The sequence below is a fragment of the Patella vulgata genome, chromosome 7 (assembly GCF_932274485.2).
Source record: "Patella vulgata chromosome 7, xgPatVulg1.2, whole genome shotgun sequence".
NCBI lineage: Eukaryota > Metazoa > Mollusca > Gastropoda > Patellidae > Patella > Patella vulgata.
Window position 1 is genome coordinate 25,788,063 of NC_065885.2, and position 20,812 is coordinate 25,808,874.

The 20,812-nt window shown below is 46.0% G+C and overlaps 2 protein-coding genes across 2 annotated transcripts; both read right to left on the bottom strand.

Moving 5' to 3' along the window:
* Window positions 1–663: 663 nt before the first annotated feature.
* On the bottom strand, window positions 664–1,276 carry LOC126827443 (histone H1-delta-like). The gene has a single exon (XM_050556764.2). It carries the CDS (start codon window positions 1,274–1,276, stop codon window positions 695–697), a length of 582 nt encoding a protein of 193 aa, XP_050412721.1. The 3' UTR covers window positions 664–694.
* Window positions 1,277–17,744: 16,468 nt separating this feature from the next.
* Window positions 17,745–19,169, bottom strand: LOC130013605 (histone H1-delta-like). The gene has a single exon (XM_056102388.1). The coding sequence runs from the start codon at window positions 18,819–18,821 to the stop codon at window positions 18,240–18,242; it is 582 nt and encodes a 193-aa protein (XP_055958363.1). The 5' UTR covers window positions 18,822–19,169; the 3' UTR covers window positions 17,745–18,239.
* Between the last annotated feature and the right edge of the window lie 1,643 nt (window positions 19,170–20,812).

Below are 20,812 nucleotides of genomic sequence, written 5' to 3' on the forward strand. Positions count from 1 at the left end.
GATCTGACAACGCTCACAAAGCATATCAAACGGCCCTTTTCGGGGCCACCTAAATTATTCAGAAAGAAAACCTTCATATTCTAATTAATTAGTAAAACCCAAACAAAACAAAAATTTTAAAAAAAAACCCAAAACCCGACCCCCTTCAGAAAATAGCACAAACAAGAGGTGCGGTAGTTTAGGGCGACCAATAAGACCCGTGCCGTACCCGATTTAATGATTCAAGTAGTTCTTTACACACATAATACTCGCGCACAACCCGACAGCCTCCATGTTCAAGGTCCCAATGTCCACTCCGGAGAACTTTGTCCTCTACTTCGGCGATATATATCTGCCCCCTATTCAACAATTGGTTGGTATACTGTTTTGTGGTGCGACCCGACTCCAATTCCCACCCGTTACACGCATAAGGACTAATTTTAATACACAAGAACAGAATTTAGCGCTTTCGGCTAAAAGCGGCCATTTAGGACTTAAAATATCTGGAAACTCTTATAGAGTAGTATTCAGCATGCGTGCTCGCCCGCCCGCCCGGGTCAGGAGATAGGCTTTATGTGTGAATTGATCACTTACTATGCGACAAATGGTTACATTTGTTTGATTAGAATATGGAAAGGCATTCTTTCGTGGAAATTTTGGATGGCCCTGAAAAGGGCCGTTTTACAGTCGTGCAATAAAGCTCGGGGAAAGACATTTAGGCCTTTTTAGGTTTGGCGGCAGCTTTCTTCTTGGGGGCTGCCTTTTTGGCTGGCTTTGCGGTTTTAACCTTTTTAGGGGTTTTCACCTTTTTGGGTGACTTGGCCTTCTTTGTTTTTACTGTCTTCTTGGCTCCGGCGGCTTCAGCCTTTTTCGGTGTAGCGGCTTTCTTGGGTGCTGCTTTCTTTGCCTTGGGTTTCTTGGCGGTGGCCGTTTTCTTAGCAGGAGACTTTTTAGCGGCTTTCTTCACTTTGGGTTTTTCGGCCTTTACGTCACCAAGTTTGAAGGAACCGGCTGCTCCCGTGCCCTTGGCCTGCTTAATAACTCCGGACTTGACACCGTTTTTCAGGGCGGTTTTTACCCGGGAGTTAGCCATGTTCGAATCAGATCCGACCTTGTAGTTAGCCATGACGTATTTCAAGATAGCTTGTCGTGATGAACCACTCCTTTCCTTCAAACTGCCAATGGCAGCGCGGATCATGTCAACGTATTTCGGGTGTGTGGCGGCTGCCTTGGGCTTGGATGCCATCTCCTTTTTTGGTGATTTTGTCGCGGGTGCTTGAGCTGCTACATCTGCCATGTTCACTAGAATAAGGTCTGTGTTTGCGTAGGATGCAAAAACGTCGTACTTCTTCCGCTGTCAACTAGGGAATGAGTAGTAGTAGTAGTACTTCTTGGTGTTTAACGTCTGCTTCCACATAAGTGATATCGCAGACAAGACATAGGAGAGCCGAAGCTGATTCCTGTTTTTTAGAATATGATTTTGCAATCTTTCCATTTGGCATTAGGCCATGGAATTGGTTTAGTGGGAAGTTCTTCCCTTTATTTAATATAAAACATATCGTTTGGTAGATGATTTCGTCTGCTTCTGGATTGGTAGATGTCATCGTTTGGGGTTAGTGTTTAGGTGCCAGGCCCGTCTTGTCGTGGCCTCCCCTTACTCCACTATCCCACTCTTTGGGCTTGGTATCAGTTTTATTTGCAGAATAGTGGTAGATGATTTCGTCTGCTTCTGGATTGGTAGATGTCATCGTTTGGGGTTAGTGTTTAGGTGCCAGGCCCGTCTTGTCGTGGCCTCCCCTTACTCCACTATCCCACTCTTTGGGCTTGGTATCAGTTTTATTTGCAGAATAGTGTTTAGGTGCCGAGTTCGTCTGATCGTAACTCCCCCTTACTCCACTATCCTGCTAGTTTGGTAGATGTCATCTTTGAGGGGTTTGTGTTTAGGTGCCAGGCCCGTCTTATCGTGACCTCCCCTTACTCCACTATCCCATTCTGTAGGTTTGGTGTCTGTTTTTGGCGGAATAGTGTTTAGATGCCGAGTCCGTCTGGTCGTGACTCCCCCTTACTCCACTATCCTGCCAGTGTGGTATAAATCCCCTATGTAATTTAGTGTTTAGATGCCGGGCCCGTCTAGCCGTGACCCCCTCTTACTTCACTATTCTACTTAGTCCAACTGTGTCCATTAGGGCGTGGATTTGTTCGAAGATTTGCAGTTTCAAATCTGGTCTCGGGAAGAGTAGATTCTTAGTGTTGAATGGTATGTTGTTAGTCTCCATTGTTCTCACTAGTTCCATTCTCTCCTCCTTGTATACCTCGCAGTCTACCAGGACATGGTTGGTGGTACATTTTTCTCCGCACTCACAGATGATGACTTGGTGTTTGTAGTCTCGCAGCCGCTCTTTCACCCTTAGCTTCGATATAAGTCTAAATATATCTCTTCTAGGGTGATTGAGTGTTGTCTTTGTATAGATCTTGTCATCCAGCCGGAATCTGTATGTGTCAAGTTCAACGAGGTGTAATTCCCAGATTGAATTGACCTGTCTTTTGACCATACTGTAGATTTCCGTGGTGCTGTAGTCTATGGTGCGGAGTGGTGCTGTGTCCTTGAGACCTTCATTGGCTAGTCGATCTGCCTCCTCGTTTCCTCTAATGTTGACATGTGATGGAATCCACACGAGTTCTAATTTGCTTCCCTTCTCTAAAACCCTCTGGTACAGCTGCCTGATTTCCAAAATGACTTCTGGTCTTGAGTCCGAGTTGTCATTTTGGATTGAAATCAGACTGCTCAGAGAGTCGCTTGGAATGACGAACTTACTAGTCTTTTGATGGGAAATCCATGATATAGCGTCACGAATGGCCACAAGTTCTGCAGTGTACACCGAACAGTTATTGGGCAGTTTCCTGCTTATTCCCTGTTCCCCGTTTGGCAGGTATATTCCAAACGAGCTGGTGCCCCTTTCAGGATTGCGTGAGCCATCCGTGTACACATGGTCCCAGTCATCAGACGGCCAGTTGTCTTCCAGGTGTTCTAGAGAAAAAGCACGTGCTGCAGTGGGGTTGTTTTTCTTGTCGGTTTTCTGTAGTAGATCTAGATTAACCGGCGGTATAGGGAGCGTCCAAGGGGCGATCGCTGGGGGGTCGTGTTCATTCATCACGAGCTCCCCCAGTCGCAGTTCCTTGATTGTTTCCCTGATACCCTGGCCGAAGCTTTTCTTTCTAGGATCTCTCACATATCTTGTTTTTTGTAGACTGACAAAGGTTGGGGATCTTTCGCCCAGTTGCGAGATTTTAGCCCAGTACCTTGTCGCTAGTTCTTTTCTTCTTAGGGATAGGGGCAACTGCCCGACTTCCTGCAGTAGTGCCTCTCTCCCAGTCCCTTGCCCTACGCCAGTCGCAATACACAGAGTTTTGTATTGGATGGTGTCAAGCTACCTTAAGAGTAATGGCGCGCAGTTCATGAAGGCCAGAGAGCCGTAGTCTAATACAGATCGTATTAGAGCACGATACACCATCATTAGTGTTACTCTGTTGGACCCCCAAGTACTGCCCATTATTTTTCTCATTAAGTTTAGGATTTTGGTGCATCTATCTACAGTCTCGTCGATGTGCGGTTTCCAGGTCAGCCTTCGGTCAAAGATTACGCCAAGGAACTTGGTTTGGTCTTTAAACTCGATGGTTTTCCCGTTCATACACAGAGTCATTCTGCTTATCCCTCTATCCCTGCTTACAAGCATGCCGACTGTTTTCTTCTCCGAGACCTTGAATCCCCAATCGTTTGCCCATGCCATGAATTTGTCTAAGGCCTTCTGCATGTTCTTTTGTAGTTCACAGAAGTTCCTCCCTTTCCTCCATATGGTACTGTCATCAGCAAATTTAGCTAACTCAGTTTTGGCGTCGAGGTAGGAAGATTTCTGTATGTCGTTGATCATGATATTGAAGAGAGTGGGACTGATAACCGACCCCTGAGGCGTGCCATTTTCTAATGTTTGCTCGGCACTCAGGAATCTGCCAACATTCACCTGTATCCTTTTATCGCTCAGAAAGCTTTTGATCCACCGAAACATTATGCCCGTTATACCAATACGTCCTAACTTGAAGAGCAGCCCGTCTAGCCAGACTAAATCGAAAGCCTTAGTTAAATCTACGAACACGACACCTAACAGGTTCCCAGAGAGGAGTGCCTGCGACATGACTTGCTGCAGTCTTACCAAGTGGTCCATTGTTGAACGCCCTTTCCTGAACCCGCTTTGATTTTCGTCGATCAGTCGGTTGCTCTCCAGATAGAACTGTAGTCGTATGTTAACTATTGTTTCCAAGGTTTTGCACAGTGTGGATGTCAAACTTACTGGTCGATAGGACTCTGCCTTTGTTTTCTCTTCACCTGGTTTTGGAAGAGGGATGACGTTGGCTTTCCGCCATTCTTTAGGTACCTCTCCTGCCAGCCAGGATGTGTTGAAGAAGTTTAGTAGTATCCTTTTGGCATTTCTAGGCAGATGTTTGAGCATTGAGTACTTTACTTTGTCCTCACCAGCCGCACTATCCTTCTTGAGGGAAAGAGCCTTATTTAACTCTTCCTCAGAGAAGGGTAGATTGATTGGTTTAGCCCCTTCATTAGGTTCAATTTCTAATGAAGGGTGCTGTGAGTAAAAGATTTCCTTTCTCTTCAGGAACTCTGGTGATTGGTTTTCGTCCCTGTTTGCGTCAGCGAAAGCTTTTGCAAGTAGATCTGCCTTTTCATTGCCGTTGGTAACGTACTCATCTCCATTCTTTAAGTTTGGTATTTTGAATGATCTGCGCTTCCCGTTCATGGCGTTTAGCTTCTTCCAGACGGCACCTGTTTACGTGTTTTGATTCAACGCATTACAGAATGTCATCCAGTGTCTACTTTGTGCCTTCCGGATGGTGTCTCTAGCACCGTATTTCAACTTCAGGTAGTTTTGGTGGTTGACTTCATTGTAGTGACGTTTCCGTAGGCGTAGTGCCTTCTTTCTTTCGTTAACCGCCTTCTGACATTCTGGTGACCACCAAGGTTTTCTAATCCTTGATTGCCCTCCAGAAGTCTTGGGAATGGAGTCGTCTGCGGCACCTATAATAGCACTCGTGATGTTGGCTGCGTACACGTCGATGTTGGCATCGATGATGTCTTCTTCTTTCCTACACGGAAGTTAGCCCAATCAGCCTCTTTTATTTTCCAATTGGGTTTCCCGTTATAGACTTCCCTGGTTGTTTCACATTGGATGTAGAGTTCTATCAGTAGATGGTCGCTGCCAAGTGTTTCATCTTCGTGTACTTGCCAGTCGCAGCGGTTTGCCATACCAAGCGTACAGAGCGTGAGATCCAGGTGTGAAGGTGGGGCATTTCCTCCAACAAAAGTAGGGCTCTCGTCGTTTAGTACGCATAGGTCGTTCCCTTCGATTATTGCGCACAGGCTAGTCCCCCGACAGTCATTCCTCGGTGACCCCCACAGAGCGTGTTTTGCGTTGAAATCCCCGCAAAACACAGATTCGCCCTGCGGAAGCTGGTCGAGAAGTGACTGGAAGTCTACTGATTTTATCGTGACTATTGGGGGTGCATAGACATTCACTATTGTCAATTTTTTATTATTGCTCAATGTGATGGCTATGCCCATTGCTTCTAGAGGGCCCGCTACGTCCAGCGTAACAGAAGTATAATTTAAGTTATCACTGACGTAGATGGCAAGACCGCCGCCACGCGTCGTGCTGCCCGATCTGTCCCTTCTCTGACAAGTGTATCCGGGTAGGTAGATGTCTTTCTTAGTTGGTAGTAGCTTGGTTTCCTGGAGGCATATTACATCTTTGGGGTTGTGGTGATGTATTTTCTCAGCTCAGCACATCTGGGGGCCAGTCCGTTAACGTTAAGTTGAAGAACCTTTACCTGGCCCGCCATGATGACTGTCCGGATTGATGCCTCTCATTGGTTGTGTTCTATTGATCTACTGGTGTCTCGCTTTCCATAGAAGGTACCTCATTTGTGTTCGCCTTTGATGTTAACACCGGCAAGCAACTGGGCATATCTCCAGTGCTGTAGTGGCGAACATGAGATATCCTCCTACGTAGAGCGAGATTTACCTCTTGATCGTTCTTTTCATCTTCCTCGTCTTCATCTCTGAATCTTTTCTTGACTGTGTTGATAGAGTTGATTAGAGCGTCTGCGTTGACCATATACGCTCTAAGATTCCCTAGGAGGCTTGCCATTTTTGTCGTTTGGTCTTCATTTGACACTGCCACATTCAGGAATTCAATCATGAAGCTCATGAAACCACTCTCCGTTTTGAATTTCGGAATAAAGTGCGTTTCATTAGCTTTCGTTTTTGGTTCCTCTTTTTTCTTTGGGTTGGTTTTCTTCTTTGGAGTCTTTGTATTTGGTACTGGTTCTGAGCGGGTTGCCTTTGGTGGTTCTTCCGGCGTCGATGTCGATGGAATTGGCTCCGTAGTTGGTTTATTATCTTTAGATAAATTTAGACGATAGCTCTGGAGCTCTGGTACATTAGGTGTTATCAGTACGAGTACTAATTAACCTCTGTGCTGAAGGGAATGAGCCGCGATGGTTCGTGAAAAAACATAAAAGGCGGGCGCGGACTTCGTAGAGAGCACTTATTCGCCCCGGACGCAAATCACCAAAACCATGTGTTTATTGCTTCGCATTTTCTCCCAAATTCAAACTTGGACTATGCCATTCGCTCCAGCCTTTAACGAAATCTCGAGGTTCAAAAGAGTCGGGGACCCCACCAAGAAGTCATACGGCCAGGCAGTCGGCGAAATGGTTAGGGACTACGGTCTCGATAAGCTCACCATTAATGGTATATAGGATACGATCAGGGCACCCTGGACCCTCCAAGTACCCCCGGTAGATACCACCCTCGTCCTGAGGGTAGACAAAGGGAATAACCCATTGGCGGCCAAGCATCTCTCTTTAGCTCATATTGAGGATAATTGGTCAAAATGGACTCACATTTACACGGACGGATCGCACAACCCCGAGAACGGTACGACGGGCTTCGGGATTTATATCCCGGGGAAAGAGTTACAGGTAGCAAATAGACTACCAAATATGTGCTCTGTGTACACATCGGAAATGTATGCGATCAAAGAAGCCGTAGTGTGGATATCCAGCCAAAGAAATTCAAACTATGTTGTCCTCAGCGACTCACTGAGTAGTCTGGAATCCATAAGAAATCAGATGGCGGACGCCCGTCCCGAACTGCAGACCCAGATCTACCTAGCGTACGAAAAGTCTCTGGCAAAGGGCAACCAGATAGTATTGACATGGGTCCCGTCGCATATCTACCTTAAGGGGAACGAAGAGGCGGACAGGCTCGCCCTAAAGGGGTCACAATTGGAGAAACCTAGCGTCGAGCTCCCTTATAGCATCAACGAATTTAAAAGCATGGTCGAGTTACGCGTCAGCTCTGAATGGGAAAACTCCCTCGTGGAACTTGACACCTTTAGATTCAGATCCGATGAGTCCTTAAAGGCTAAGTTATCAGTAAATCATCCCAGCAGGAAAATCTGCCGGTTAATAACAAAGCTGAAGGTGAAAGAAACACTCAGATATCGCACATTTAAGCCTATAAGGTGCAGCTGTGGCTCAGACGTGTCTCCTACCCATATTCTAGTAGACTGTGCTCGCCTCTCAGCTGAAAGGAAACCTCTCACGGATAAACTGAGTTCCCTTAACACGGCTCTCAGTGTTCCGAACTTACTTTTTCCAAAAGTAAGCAAACACGAAATCTATGAGTTAATCTACGAATTCATGTGTGAGATCGGTATCATTGATATGATGATGTGACCCCGCAGAGAAGAAAAGAGTGTTCTACTCTGTGAAGATTTGGGGGCCCACCCCAAGACCCAACGGACGGGATCCATAAGTGATCATCCCGAGGGCTACTGCTAGTCGGACGGCCCTAAGTGAAGGGATGTCGGGTATCCTGTGGGGGGCCGTTTTTTGTCTTGGTTCCTGTCTGGAAGCATCGCTGCACCCCTGAACCTAGGTCGGACAGGCGGCGGGGCCCTTGGGCCCGGTTGACAGTCCTACCTACCCCTACCCACCCAAAACAACGATCGAAACATTTATGGCCAAGCGGACCAGACTGCGCCCGCTCGCCACCCCTTTTCTACCCCAAAACTTTCTCCGCTCCTTTCGATGAGATTTTTAACTTGGGCATTCCCTGCTAAGACACTATGTCTCAAATTAAACTGGACCAAAGCTTAATCCATACGGCTTCCTCCAGTAAGTTTCTTAGGAAACATCCTTGTCTACGATATCACCTTAGGTGGAAGTGGACGTAAAACCCCAGAAACGAACGAACGAACGAACGCCATTCGAAAGAGAAGAAATCGGGCTTTAGACTCATACAAATATTGTGTACTCCCAGTCTATACTTAGTCTGGGAACCAGGCTTGAAAGGCGCACATTGAGTCTCTCAAATACAAACCCGTCCTTTTACACTCACTTTTACCCTCGAATTTTAGCTTTTATTTCGTGCAGGGGGCGAGAGCCGGCTAGAAGAAACACCAGACTTGCAGTTCAGCCCATTTTCTTTCAAATTGATACGGCACGAAGGGCTGTGGCAGGATTCCCACGCGGACACTAAAAACACGTTCACTCAATGAACCGCCATTACGGACGGGCTTTATTGCTTCATGCCATCGACAAGTGAAATTCATTCATCCATCTATTATTCTGCAGATGTATTCCCTGTGTGTGTGTGCGTGCGTGCGTAATTTCTTTCCTTGATTTCATTTCATTTGTTTTCATTTGATAGGGGGGAGGGGGGAGTGTAATGTAATGTTTTGCTTTGCTTTTATAATAGAACATGGAAACGTTTCTTTCTGAACGAGTTAGGTGGCCCTGAAAAGGGCCGTTTTAATAACACAAAGCCAAGTAATTTAGGCTCGTTCTCCTCGGATTCTTCGGGAGAGCTGGATGTCCTTGGGCATAATGGTGACTCGCTTGGCGTGGATGGCGCACAAGTTGGTGTCTTCGAAAAGTCCAACCAGGTAAGCCTCGCTGGCTTCTTGCAGGGCCATGACAGCGGAGCTCTGGAACCGGAGATCGGTCTGGAAATCCTGGGCGATTTCACGGACTAATCGCTGGAAGGGGAGCTTTCGGATGAGAAGCTCGGTGCTATTCTGGTATCGACAGATTTCTCGGAGAGCCACGGTACCTGGCCTGTATCGATGGGTTTTTTTCACACCGCCGGTTCCGGGGGGCACTCTTTCTAGCGGCATTGGTGGCGAGCTGTTTTCGTGGGGCTTTGCCTCCAGTCGATTTACGGGCAGTCTGCTTGGTTCGAGCCATCTTTACTTTAGTCTTCTCTTCTTCTTGTCGAGTCCGAGTAGAAATGAAACACCAAACACCTCTCCTTCTACTTTAAATACACACACAAATTCACAAAGCTCGCAAAGCGCGGCACGCAACGCCATTGGTCGCCTCAGCCAGAATCCGGCCCTCCAATTGGTTCAAAATGAAACGCTTTCATTGGTTGAATTCCAACACTGTTTCCCAACTCCATTTCTCGATCCGATTTTAGAATGCATGTCCCAAACTGCATTTCTGGTTCTTGTCTACCCTTCTTCTTTTTCCCCTTTCCTCTCCTTTCTACTCTTTTTCTTTTCCCCCGTTTCCTTTTATCGCTTGTTCGTTTCTTTTTTTTGTTTTTGTTTTGTGTTCGTTCGCTCGCTCGCTCGCTCGTTCATGCTTTTTCGGGAGCTTCCGTGTTTTCATAAGACAAGACTGGGCATCGAGACTTGCCTCAACTTAATTGCTAAGAAAACATGCTATGAAAACATGCACGAGGAGCTTGTGCCTATATAATCATATGAATTGATCTGTCGTCATTCACCCTTGTCACCTCACCTCACGCCCGTACCCCTTGTCTTACGCGTCTATCAGCCAGGGATAGACGAGTAGACCCAAGTCGTAATCAGTGCTATATTGAGAAGTGTCATTTTTCAGGTAAACTGTTTGTCATATTGTGCGAGATCGTTCTTTGTATGTTTATGTATTTGTTTTCTGGGGTTTTTTTTGTCTATTTATATATTTGTTTGTTTTCTTTTTGTCTGTCTATTTATATATTTGATATATGTACTTTGATGTAATTTTTCTTTTCCAATTATCGCTTTAGGGTTAGGGTTAGGGAGGGTGGGGATTGGATCGCATTGAACTGAATGGAACGGGGTGGGTGTGGCATTTGATTCGTATAGAACATGAAGGTTTTCTTTCTGAATGATTTCGGTGGCCCTGAAAAGGGCCGTTTTTGTTTCGGTTTCGGGTGGGAAACATTTATTTGCTGCTGGTATATTTGGTGACAGCCTTGGTACCTTCGCTGACGGCGTGCTTAGCCAATTCACCGGGCAACAAAAGTCTGACGGCAGTCTGGATCTCCCTGCTTGTGATGGTTGATCTTTTGTTGTAATGGGCCAGTCTTGAGGCTTCGGCAGCGATTCTTTCGAAGATGTCGTTGACGAAACTGTTCATGATGGACATCGCCTTGCTGCTCACACCGGTGTCGGGGTGGACTTGTTTCAAGACTTTGTAAATGTAGATGCTGTACGATTCCTTTCGTCTCCTCTTCCTTTTCTTGTCCCCGGAGCGTGCGGCTTTCGCCTTTCCGGCTTTCTTGGGGCCTTTCGATGAGACCTTTGGTGGCATGACTGCTGTAACAAGTTAGAACAGTGAATGTTGGCCCGAACTGGCCAAAAAGCCTTTTATACAGACCATGTGAGTCGGGAAATCGGATCGAGCGTGCTAGCGACGATCGCGCGGACCTCATCGTAAGCATGATATACAGCCCCCCGACTCTGTTTGGCGGGCATAAAAGGAAAACTAACTAGTTTTCGCTACTGCCGGAAGAACCACCAAAGGCAACCCGCTCAGAACCACTACCAAAGACTCCAAAGAAGAAAACCAACCCAAAGAAAAAAGAGGAACCAAAAACGAAAGCTGATGAAACTCACTTTATTCCGAAATTCAAAACGGAAAGTGGTTTCATGAGCTTCATGACTGAATTCCTGAAGGTGGCAGTGTCAAATGAAGACCAAACGACAAAAATGGCAAGCCTCCTAGGGAAACTTAGAGCGTATATGGTCAACGCAGACGCTCTAATCAACTCTATCAACACAGTCAAGAAAAGATTCAGAGATAAAGACGAGGAAGATGAAAAGAACGATCGAGAGGTAAATCTCGCTCTACGTAGGAGGATATCTCATGTTCGCCACTACAGCACTGGCGATATGCCCAGTTGCTTGCCGGTGTTAACACCAAAGGCGAACACAAATGAGGTACCTTCTATGGAAAGCGAGACACCAGTAGATCAATAGAACACAACCAATGAGAGGCATCAATCCGGACAGTCATCATGGCGGGCCAGGTAAAGGTTCTTCAACTTAACGTTAACGGACTGGCCCCCGGATGTGCTGAGCTGAGAAAATACATCACCCACAACCCCAAAGATGTAATATGCCTCCAGGAAACCAAGCTACTACCAACTAAGAAAGACATCTACCTACCCGGATACACTTGTCAGAGAAGGGACAGACCGGTCAGCATGACTCGTGGCGGCGGACTTGCCATCTACGTCAGTGATAACTTAAATTATACTTCTGTTACGCTGGACGTAGCGGGCCCTCTAGAAGCAATGGGCATAGCCATCACATTGAGCAATAATAAAAAATTGACAATAGTGAATGTCTATGCACCCCCAATAGTCGCGATAAAATCAGTAGACTTCCAGTCACTTCTCGACCAGCTTCCACAGGGCGAATCGGTGTTTTGCGGGGATTTCAACGCAAAACACGCTCTGTGGGGGTCACCGAGGAATGACTGTCGGGGGACTAGCCTGTGCTCAATAATCGAAGGGAACGACCTATGCGTACTAAACGACGAGAGCCCTACTTTTGTTGGAGGAAATGCCCCACCTTCACACCTGGATCTCACGCTCTGTACGCTTGGTATGGCAAACCGCTGCGACTGGCAAGTACACGAAGATGAAACACTTGGCAGCGACCATCTACTGATAGAACTCTACATCCAATGTGAAACAACCAGGGAAGTCTTTAACGGGAAACCCAATTGGAAAATAAAAGAAGCTGATTGGGCTAACTTCCGTGTAGGCTGCCTTGGGTGGAAAGAAGAAGACATCATCGATGCCAACATCGACGTGTACGCAGCCAACATCACGAGTGCTATTATAGGTGCCGCAGACGACTCCATTCCCAAGACTTCTGGAGGGCAATCAAGGATTAGAAAACCTTGGTGGTCACCAGAATGTCAGAAGGCGGTTAACGATAGAAAGAAGGCACTACGCCTACGGAAACGTCACTACAATGAAGTCAACCACCAAAACTACCTGAAGTTGAAATACGCTGCTAGAGACACCATCCGGAAGGCACAAAGTGGGCACTGGATGACATTCTGTAATGCGTTGAATCAAAACACGCAAACAGGTGCCGTCTGGAAGAAGCTAAACGCCATGAACGGGAAGCGCAGATCATTCAACATACCAAACCTAAAGAATGGAGATGAGTACGTTACCAACGGCAATGAAAAGGCAGATCTACTTGCAAAAGCCTTCGCTGACGCAAGCAGGGACGAAAACCAATCACCAGAGTTCCTGAAGAGAAAGGAAATCTTTTACTCACAGCACCCTTCATTAGAAATTGAACCTAATGAAGGGGCTAAACCAATCAATCTACCCTTCTCTGAGGAGGAGTTAAATAAGGCTCTTTCCCTCAAGAAGGATAGTGCGGCTGGTGAGGACAAAGTAAAATACTCAATGCTCAAACATCTGCCTAGAAATGCCAAAAGGATACTACTAAACTTCTTCAACACATCCTGGCTGGCAGGAGAGGTACCTAAAGAATGGCGGAAAGCCAACGTCATCCCTCTTCCAAAACCAGGTAAAGAGAAAACAAAGGCAGAGTCCTATCGACCAGTAAGTTTGACATCCACACTGTGCAAAACCTTGGAAACAATGGTTAACATACGACTACAGTTCTATCTGGAAAGCAACCGACTGATCGACGAAAATCAAAGCGGGTTCAGGAAAGGGCGTTCAACAATGGACCACTTGGTAAGACTGCAGCAAGTCATGTCGCAGGCACTCCTCTCTGGGAACCTGTTATGTGTCGTGTTCGTAGATTTAACTAAGGCTTTCGATTTAGTCTGGCTAGACGGGCTGCTATTCAAGTTAGGACGTATTGGTATAACGGGCATAATGTTTCGGTGGATCAAAAGCTTTCTGAGCGATAGAAGGATACAGGTGAATGTTGGCAGATTCCTGAGTGCCGAGCAAACATTAGAAAATGGCACGCCTCAGGGGTCGGTTATCAGTCCCACTCTCTTCAATATCATGATCAACGACATACAGAAATCTTCCTACCTCGACGCCAAAACTGAGTTAGCTAAATTTGCTGATGACAGTACCATATGGAGGAAAGGGAGGAACTTCTGTGAACTACAAAAGAACATGCAGAAGGCCTTAGATAAATTCATGGCATGGGCAAACGATTTGGATTCAAGGTCTCGGAGAAGAAAACAGTCGGCATGCTTGTAAGCAGGGATAGAGGGATAAGCAGAATGACTCTGTCTATGAACGGGAAAACCATCGAGTTTAAAGACCAAACCAAGTTCCTTGGCGTAATCTTAGACCGAAGGCTGACCTGGAAACCGCACATCGACGAGACTGTAGATAGATGCACCAAAATCCTAAACTTAATGAGAAAAATAACGGGCAGTACTTGGGGGTCCAACAGAGTAACACTAATGATGGTGTATCGTGCTCTAATACGATCTGTATTAGACTACGGCTCTCTGGCCTTCATGAACTGCGCGCCATTACTCTTAAGGAAGCTTGACACCATCCAATACAAAGCTCTGTGTATTGCGACTGGCGTAGGGCAAGGGACTGGGAGAGAGAGAGGCACTACTGCAGGAAGTCGGGGAGTTGCCCCTATCCCTGAGAAGAAAAGAACTAGCGACAAGGTACTGGGCTAAGATCTCGCAACTGGGCGAAAGATCCCCAACCTTTGTCAGTCTACAAAAAACAAGATATGTGAGAGATCCTAGAAAGAAAAGCTTCGGCCAGGGTATCAGGGAAACAATCAAGGAACTGCGACTGGGGGAGCTCGTGATAAATGAACACGACCCCCCAGCGATCGCCCCTTGGACGCTCCCTATACCGCCGGTTAATCTAGATCTACTACAGAAAACCGACAAGAAAAACAACCCCACTGCAGCACGTGCTTTTTCTCTAGAACACCTGGAAGACAACTGGCCGTCTGATGACTGGGAACATGTGTACACGGATGGCTCACGCAATCCTGAAAGGGGCACCAGCTCGTTTGGAATATACCTGCCAAACGGGGAACAGGGAATAAGCAGGAAACTGCCCAATAACTGTTCGGTGTACACTGCAGAACTTGTGGCCATTCGTGACGCTATATCATGGATTTCCCATCAAAAGACTAGTAAGTTCGTCATTCCAAGCGACTCTCTGAGCAGTCTGATTTCAATCCAAAATGACAACTCGGACTCAAGACCAGAAGTCATTTTGGAAATCAGGCAGCTGTACCAGAGGGTTTTAGAGAAGGGAAGCAAATTAGAACTCGTGTGGATTCCATCACATGTCAACATTAGAGGAAACGAGCAGGCAGATCGACTAGCCAATGAAGGTCTCAAGGACACAGCACCACTCCGCACCATAGACTACAGCACCACGGAAATCTACAGTATGGTCAAAAGACAGGTCAATTCAATCTGGGAATTAAATCTCGTTGAACTTGACACATACAGATTCCGGCTGGATGACAAGATCTATACAAAGACAACACTCAATCACCCTAGAAGAGATATATGTAGACTTATATCAAAGCTAAGGGTGAAAGAGCGGCTGCGAGACTACAAACACCAAGTCATCTTCTGTGAATGCGGAGAAGAATGTACCACCAACCATGTCCTGGTAGACTGCGAGGTATACAAGGAGGAGAGAATGGACCTAGTGAGAACAATGGAGACTAACAACATACCATTCAACACTAAGAATCTACTCTTCCCGCGACCAGATTTGAAACTGCAAATCTTCGAACAAATCCACGCCCTAATGGACACAGTTGGACTAAGTAGAATAGTGAAGTAAGAGGGGGTCACGGCTAGACGGGCTCGGCATCTAAACACTAAACTACATAGGGGATTTATACCACACTGGCAGGATAGTGGAGTAAGGGGGAGTCACGACCAGACGGACTCGGCATCTAAACACTATTCCGCCAAAAACAGACACCAAACCTACAGAGTGGGATAGTGGAGTAAGGGGAGGTCACGATAAGACGGGCCTGGCACCTAAACACAAACCCCTCAAAGATGACATCTACCAAACTAGCAGGATAGTGGAGTAAGGGGGAGTTACGATCAGACGAACTCGGCACCTAAACACTATTCTGCAAATAAAAACTAACACCAAGCCCAAAGAGTGGGATCGTGGAGTAAGGGGAGGCCACGACAAGACGGGCCTGGCACCTAAACACTAACCCCAAACGATGACATCTACCAATCCAGAAGCAGACGAAATCATCCATCAAACGATATGTTTTATATTAAATAAAGGGAAGAACTTCCCACTAAACCAAATCCATGGCCTAATGCCAAATGGAAAGATTGCAAAATCATATTCTAAAAACAGGAATCAGCTAAATTCGGCTCTCCTATGTCTTGTCTGCGATATCACTTATGTGGAAGCAGACGTTAAACACCAAGAACTACTACTACTACTTTTCGCTACTCATTTGTCTGTTTAAGTTAAACGACGAACGATCATCATTCAACATGTCTGGACGAGGAAAGGGAGGAAAAGTAAAGGGAAAGAGTAAGACCCGATCATCCCGGGCTGGATTACAGTTCCCCGTCGGTCGTATCCATCGACTTCTCCGAAAGGGAAACTATGCCGAGAGAGTTGGAGCCGGAGCCCCAGTTTACTTGGCTGCAGTCCTTGAGTACCTAGCTGCCGAAGTTCTCGAGTTGGCTGGCAACGCCGCCCGTGACAACAAGAAATCCAGAATCATTCCCCGTCATCTCCAGTTGGCCATCCGAAACGACGAGGAATTGAACAAGCTGTTGTCCGGAGTAACTATCGCCCAAGGTGGTGTTCTACCCAACATCCAAGCTGTGCTCCTGCCCAAGAAATCCGAGAAGGCTACTTCAAAATAAAAAGCAGCTTTTTGTTGATAAAAAAAAAAACGGCCCTTTTCAGGGCCACCTAAATATATCAGAGAGAAAACGAACATATTCTAATATTCGCAAAATTACGTACATGTAGATGTGCGCAGCCCCAAGCCTGAAACTCGACACAAAACATCAACTTACCTTACCCCCACCCCTTACCTTAATTATTACTATCACTACCCTTATTATCTGCAGCCGGCGTAATCCAATCCAATTCAATTCAACACGAAATAAAATAAAAGGAAAGGAAAGGAAAAGAAAACAAAACAAATTACGAATCCAATCAAATGAAACCATAAGATTATATGAGATGCCACGCCACGCCATAACATAATGACATAGGCGCATTCATTCATTCATTCATTCATTCATACGTACGTACGTACGTACGTGCGTGCGGTCATTATTCGTTCGTTCGTTCGTTCGTTCGTTCGTTCGTTCGTTCGTTCGTTCGTTCATTCATTCATTCATTCATTCATTCATTCATTTATTTATTTATTTATTCATTCATTCATTCATTCATTCATTCATTCACCGAAAAAGAAGAAACGAATGAATGAAGGAGTGAGTGAGTGAGTGAGTGAGTGAGTGAGTGAATGAATGAAGGAGTGAATGAATGAATAAATGAATGAATGAATGAAAAAGTAGGGAAGAAAGATTGACATTACAGGACATATATGTGATGTGTGGTGGAACGCAGAAAATTGAAGCTGGCGTGAACGAGAAAACACAGTCTCTCTCACAGGTCCGCGCTTAACTCCTATAATAACCGAAATTCAGTGTAGGGTGATCATACTTGCTGTTTTCTTTGAACGAGCAACATCGAATCAACTCTTGCAAAATGTCTGGACGAGGAAAGGGAGGAAAAGGTTTGGGAAAAGGAGGAGCCAAACGTCACAGGAAAGTCCTTCGTGATAACATCCAGGGTATCACTAAACCAGCCATCAGACGTTTGGCCCGACGAGGTGGTGTAAAACGTATTTCTGGTTTGATCTACGAAGAAACCCGTGGTGTCCTTAAAGTATTTTTGGAAAACGTCATCCGAGATGCTGTCACATACACCGAGCATGCCAAGCGAAAGACCGTCACAGCCATGGATGTCGTCTACGCTTTGAAGAGACAAGGCCGAACTCTGTACGGTTTCGGAGGTTAGATCTGACAACGCTCACAAAGCATATCAAACGGCCCTTTTCAGGGCCACCTAAATTATTCAGAAAGAAAACCTTCATATTCTAATTAATTAGTAAAACCCAAACAAAACAAAAATTAAAAACAAAAAACCCCAAAACCCGACCCCCTTCAGAAAATAGCACAAACAAGAGGTGCGGTAGTTTAGGGCGACCCATAAGACCCGTGCCGTACCCGATTTAATGCTTCAAGTAGTTCTTTACACACATAATACTCGCGCACAACCCGACACATTTCAGCTGACAGCCTCCATGTTCAAGGTGCCAATGTCCACTCCGGAGAACTATGTACTCTACTTCGGCGATATATATCTGCCCCCTATTCAACAATTGGTTGGTATACTGTTTTGTGGTGCGACCCGACTCCAATTCCCACCTGTTACAAGCATAAGGACTAATTTTAATACACAAGAACAGAATTTAGCGCTTTCGGCTAAAAGCGTCCATTTAGGACTTAAAATATCTGGAAACTCTTATAGAGTAGTATTCAGCATGCGTGCTCGCCCGACAGATGATGATGGGTTAGTTGTATTTTACGTCCGCTTCCACCGAGGTGATATCGCAGACAATGACGTGTTATGTGTACAAGGTGCATTAATTTACAATGTGATTAGTGAGAAATAATAGGATGATTAGGTTTTCATATATATGTACATAGGACAATAAACACGACAGGTCAGGGGATAGGCTTTATGTGTGAATTGATCACTTACTATGCGACAAATGGTTACATTTTTTCGATTAGAATATGGAAAGGCATTCTTTCGTGGAAATTTGGGGTGGCCCTGAAAAGGGCCGTTTTACAGTCGTGCAATAAAGCTCGGGGAAAGACATTTAGGCCTTTTTAGGTTTGGCGGCAGCTTTCTTCTTGGGGGCTGCCTTTTTGGCTGGCTTTGCGGTTTTAACCTTTTTAGGGGTTTTCACCTTTTTGGGTGACTTGGCCTTCTTTGGTTTTACTGTCTTCTTGGCTCCGGCGGCTTTAGCCTTTTTCGGTGTAGCGGCTTTCTTGGGTGCTGCTTTCTTTGCCTTGGGTTTCTTGGCGGTGGCCGTTTTCTTAGCAGGAGACTTTTTAGCGGCTTTCTTCACTTTGGGTTTTTCGGCCTTTACGTCACCAAGTTTGAAGGAACCGGCTGCTCCCGTGCCCTTGGCCTGCTTAATAACTCCGGACTTGACACCGTTTTTCAGGGCGGTTTTTACCCGGGAGTTAGCCATGTTCGAATCGGATCCGACCTTGTAGTTAGCCATGACGTATTTCAAGATAGCTTGTCGTGATGAACCACTCCTTTCCTTCAAACTGCCAATGGCAGCGCGGATCATGTCAACGTATTTCGGGTGTGTGGCGGCTGCCTTGGGCTTGGATGCCATCTTCTTTTTTGGTGATTTTGTCGCGGGTGCTTGAGCTGCTACATCTGCCATTTTCACTAGAATAAGGTCTGTGTTTGCGTAGGATGCAAAAACGTCGTACTTCTTCCGCTGTCAACTAGGGAATGAGCCGCGATGGTTCGTGAAAAAACATACCAGGCGGGCGCGGACTTCGTAGAGAGCACTTATTCGCCCCGGACGCAAATCACCACAACTATGTGTTTATTGCTTCGCATTTTCTCCCAAATTCAAACTTAGTTTTAGATGGGAGAAAAATTGGACTACGCCATTCGAAAGAGAAGAAATCGGGCTTTACACTCATACAAATATTGTGTACTCCCAGTGTATACTTAGTCTGAGAACCAGGCTTGAAAGGCGCACATTGAGTCTCTCAAATACAAACCCGTCCTTTTACACTCACTTTTACCCTCGAATTTTAGCTTTGATTTCGTGCAGGGGGCGAGAGCCGACTAGAAGAAACATCAGACTTGCAGTTCAGCCCATTTTCTTTCAAATTGATACGGCACGAAGGGCTGTGGCAGGATTCCCACGCGGACACTAAAAACACGTTCACTCAATGAACCGCCATTACGGACGGGCTTTATTGCTTCATGCCATCGACAAGTGAAATTCATTCATCCATCTGTTATTCTATTCTGCAGATGTATTCCCTGTGTGTGCGTGCGTAATTTCTTTCCATGATTTCATTTCATTTCATTTGATAGGGGGGAGGGGGGAGTGTAATGTAATGTAATGTAATGTTTTGCTTTGCTTTGCTTTGCTTTGCTTTGCTTTGCTTTGCTTTGCTTTGCTTTTATTATAGAACATGGAAACGTTTCTTTCTGAACGAGTTAGGTGGCCCTGAAAAGGGCCGTTTTAATAACACAAAGCCAAGTAATTTAGGCTCGTTCTCCTCGGATTCTTCGGGCGAGCTGGATGTCCTTGGGCATAATGGTGACTCGCTTGGCGTGGATGGCGCACAAGTTGGTGTCTTCGAAAAGTCCAACCAGGTAAGCCTCGCTGGCTTCTTGCAGGGCCATGACGGCGGAGCTCTGGAACCGGAGATCGGTCTTGAAATCCTGGGCGATTTCACGGACTAATCGCTGGAAGGGGAGCTTTCGGATGAGAAGCTCGGTGCTCTTCTGGTATCGACGGATTTCTCGGAGAGCCACGGTACCTGGCCTGTATCGATGGGGTTTTTTCACACCGCCGGTGGCGGGGGCACTCTTTCTAGCGGCCTTGGTGGCGAGCTGTTTTCGTGGGGCTTTGCCTCCAGTCGATTTACGGGCAGTCTGCTTGGTTCGAGCCATCTTTACTTTAGTCTTCTCTTCTTCTTGTCGAGTCCGAGTAGAAATGAAACACCAAACACCTCTCCTTCTACTATAAATACACACACAAATTCACAAAGCTCGCAAAGCGCGGCACGCAACGCCATTGGTCGCCTCAGCCAGAATCCGGCCCTCCCATTGGTTCAAAATGAAACGCTTTCATTGGTTGAATTCCAACACTGTTTCCCAACTCCATTTCTCGATCCGATTTTAGAATGCATGTCCCAAACTGCATTTCTGGTTCTTGTCTACCCTTCTTCTTTTTCCCCTTTCCTCTCCTTTCTACTCTTTTTCTTTTCCCCCCGTTTCCTTTTATCGCTTGTTCGTTTCTTTTTTTTGTTTTTGTTTTGTGTTCGTTCGCTCGCTCGCTCGCTCATGCTTTTTCGGGAGCTTCCGTGTTTTCATAAGACAAGACTGGGCATCGAGACTTGCCTCAACTTAATTGCTAAGAAAACATGCTATGAAAACATGCACGAGGAGCTTGTGCCTATATAATCATATGAATTGATCTGTCGTCATTCACCCTTGTCACCTCACCTCACGCCCGTACCCCTTGTCTTACGCGTCTATCAGCCAGGGATAGACGAGTAGACCCAAGTCGTAATCAGTGCTATATTGAGAAGTGTCATTTTTCAGGTAAACTGTTTGTCATATTGTGCGAGATCGTTCTTTGTATGTTTATGTATTTGTTTTCTGGGTTTTTTTTTTGTCTATTTA

Excerpts from the sequence above, each read along its gene's own strand:
- LOC126827443 (XM_050556764.2), bottom strand. The coding sequence starts at position 1,276 with ATGGCAGATGTAGCAGCTCAAGCACCCGCGACAAAATCACCAAAAAAG.
- LOC130013605 (XM_056102388.1), bottom strand. The coding sequence starts at position 18,821 with ATGGCAGATGTAGCAGCTCAAGCACCCGCGACAAAATCACCAAAAAAG.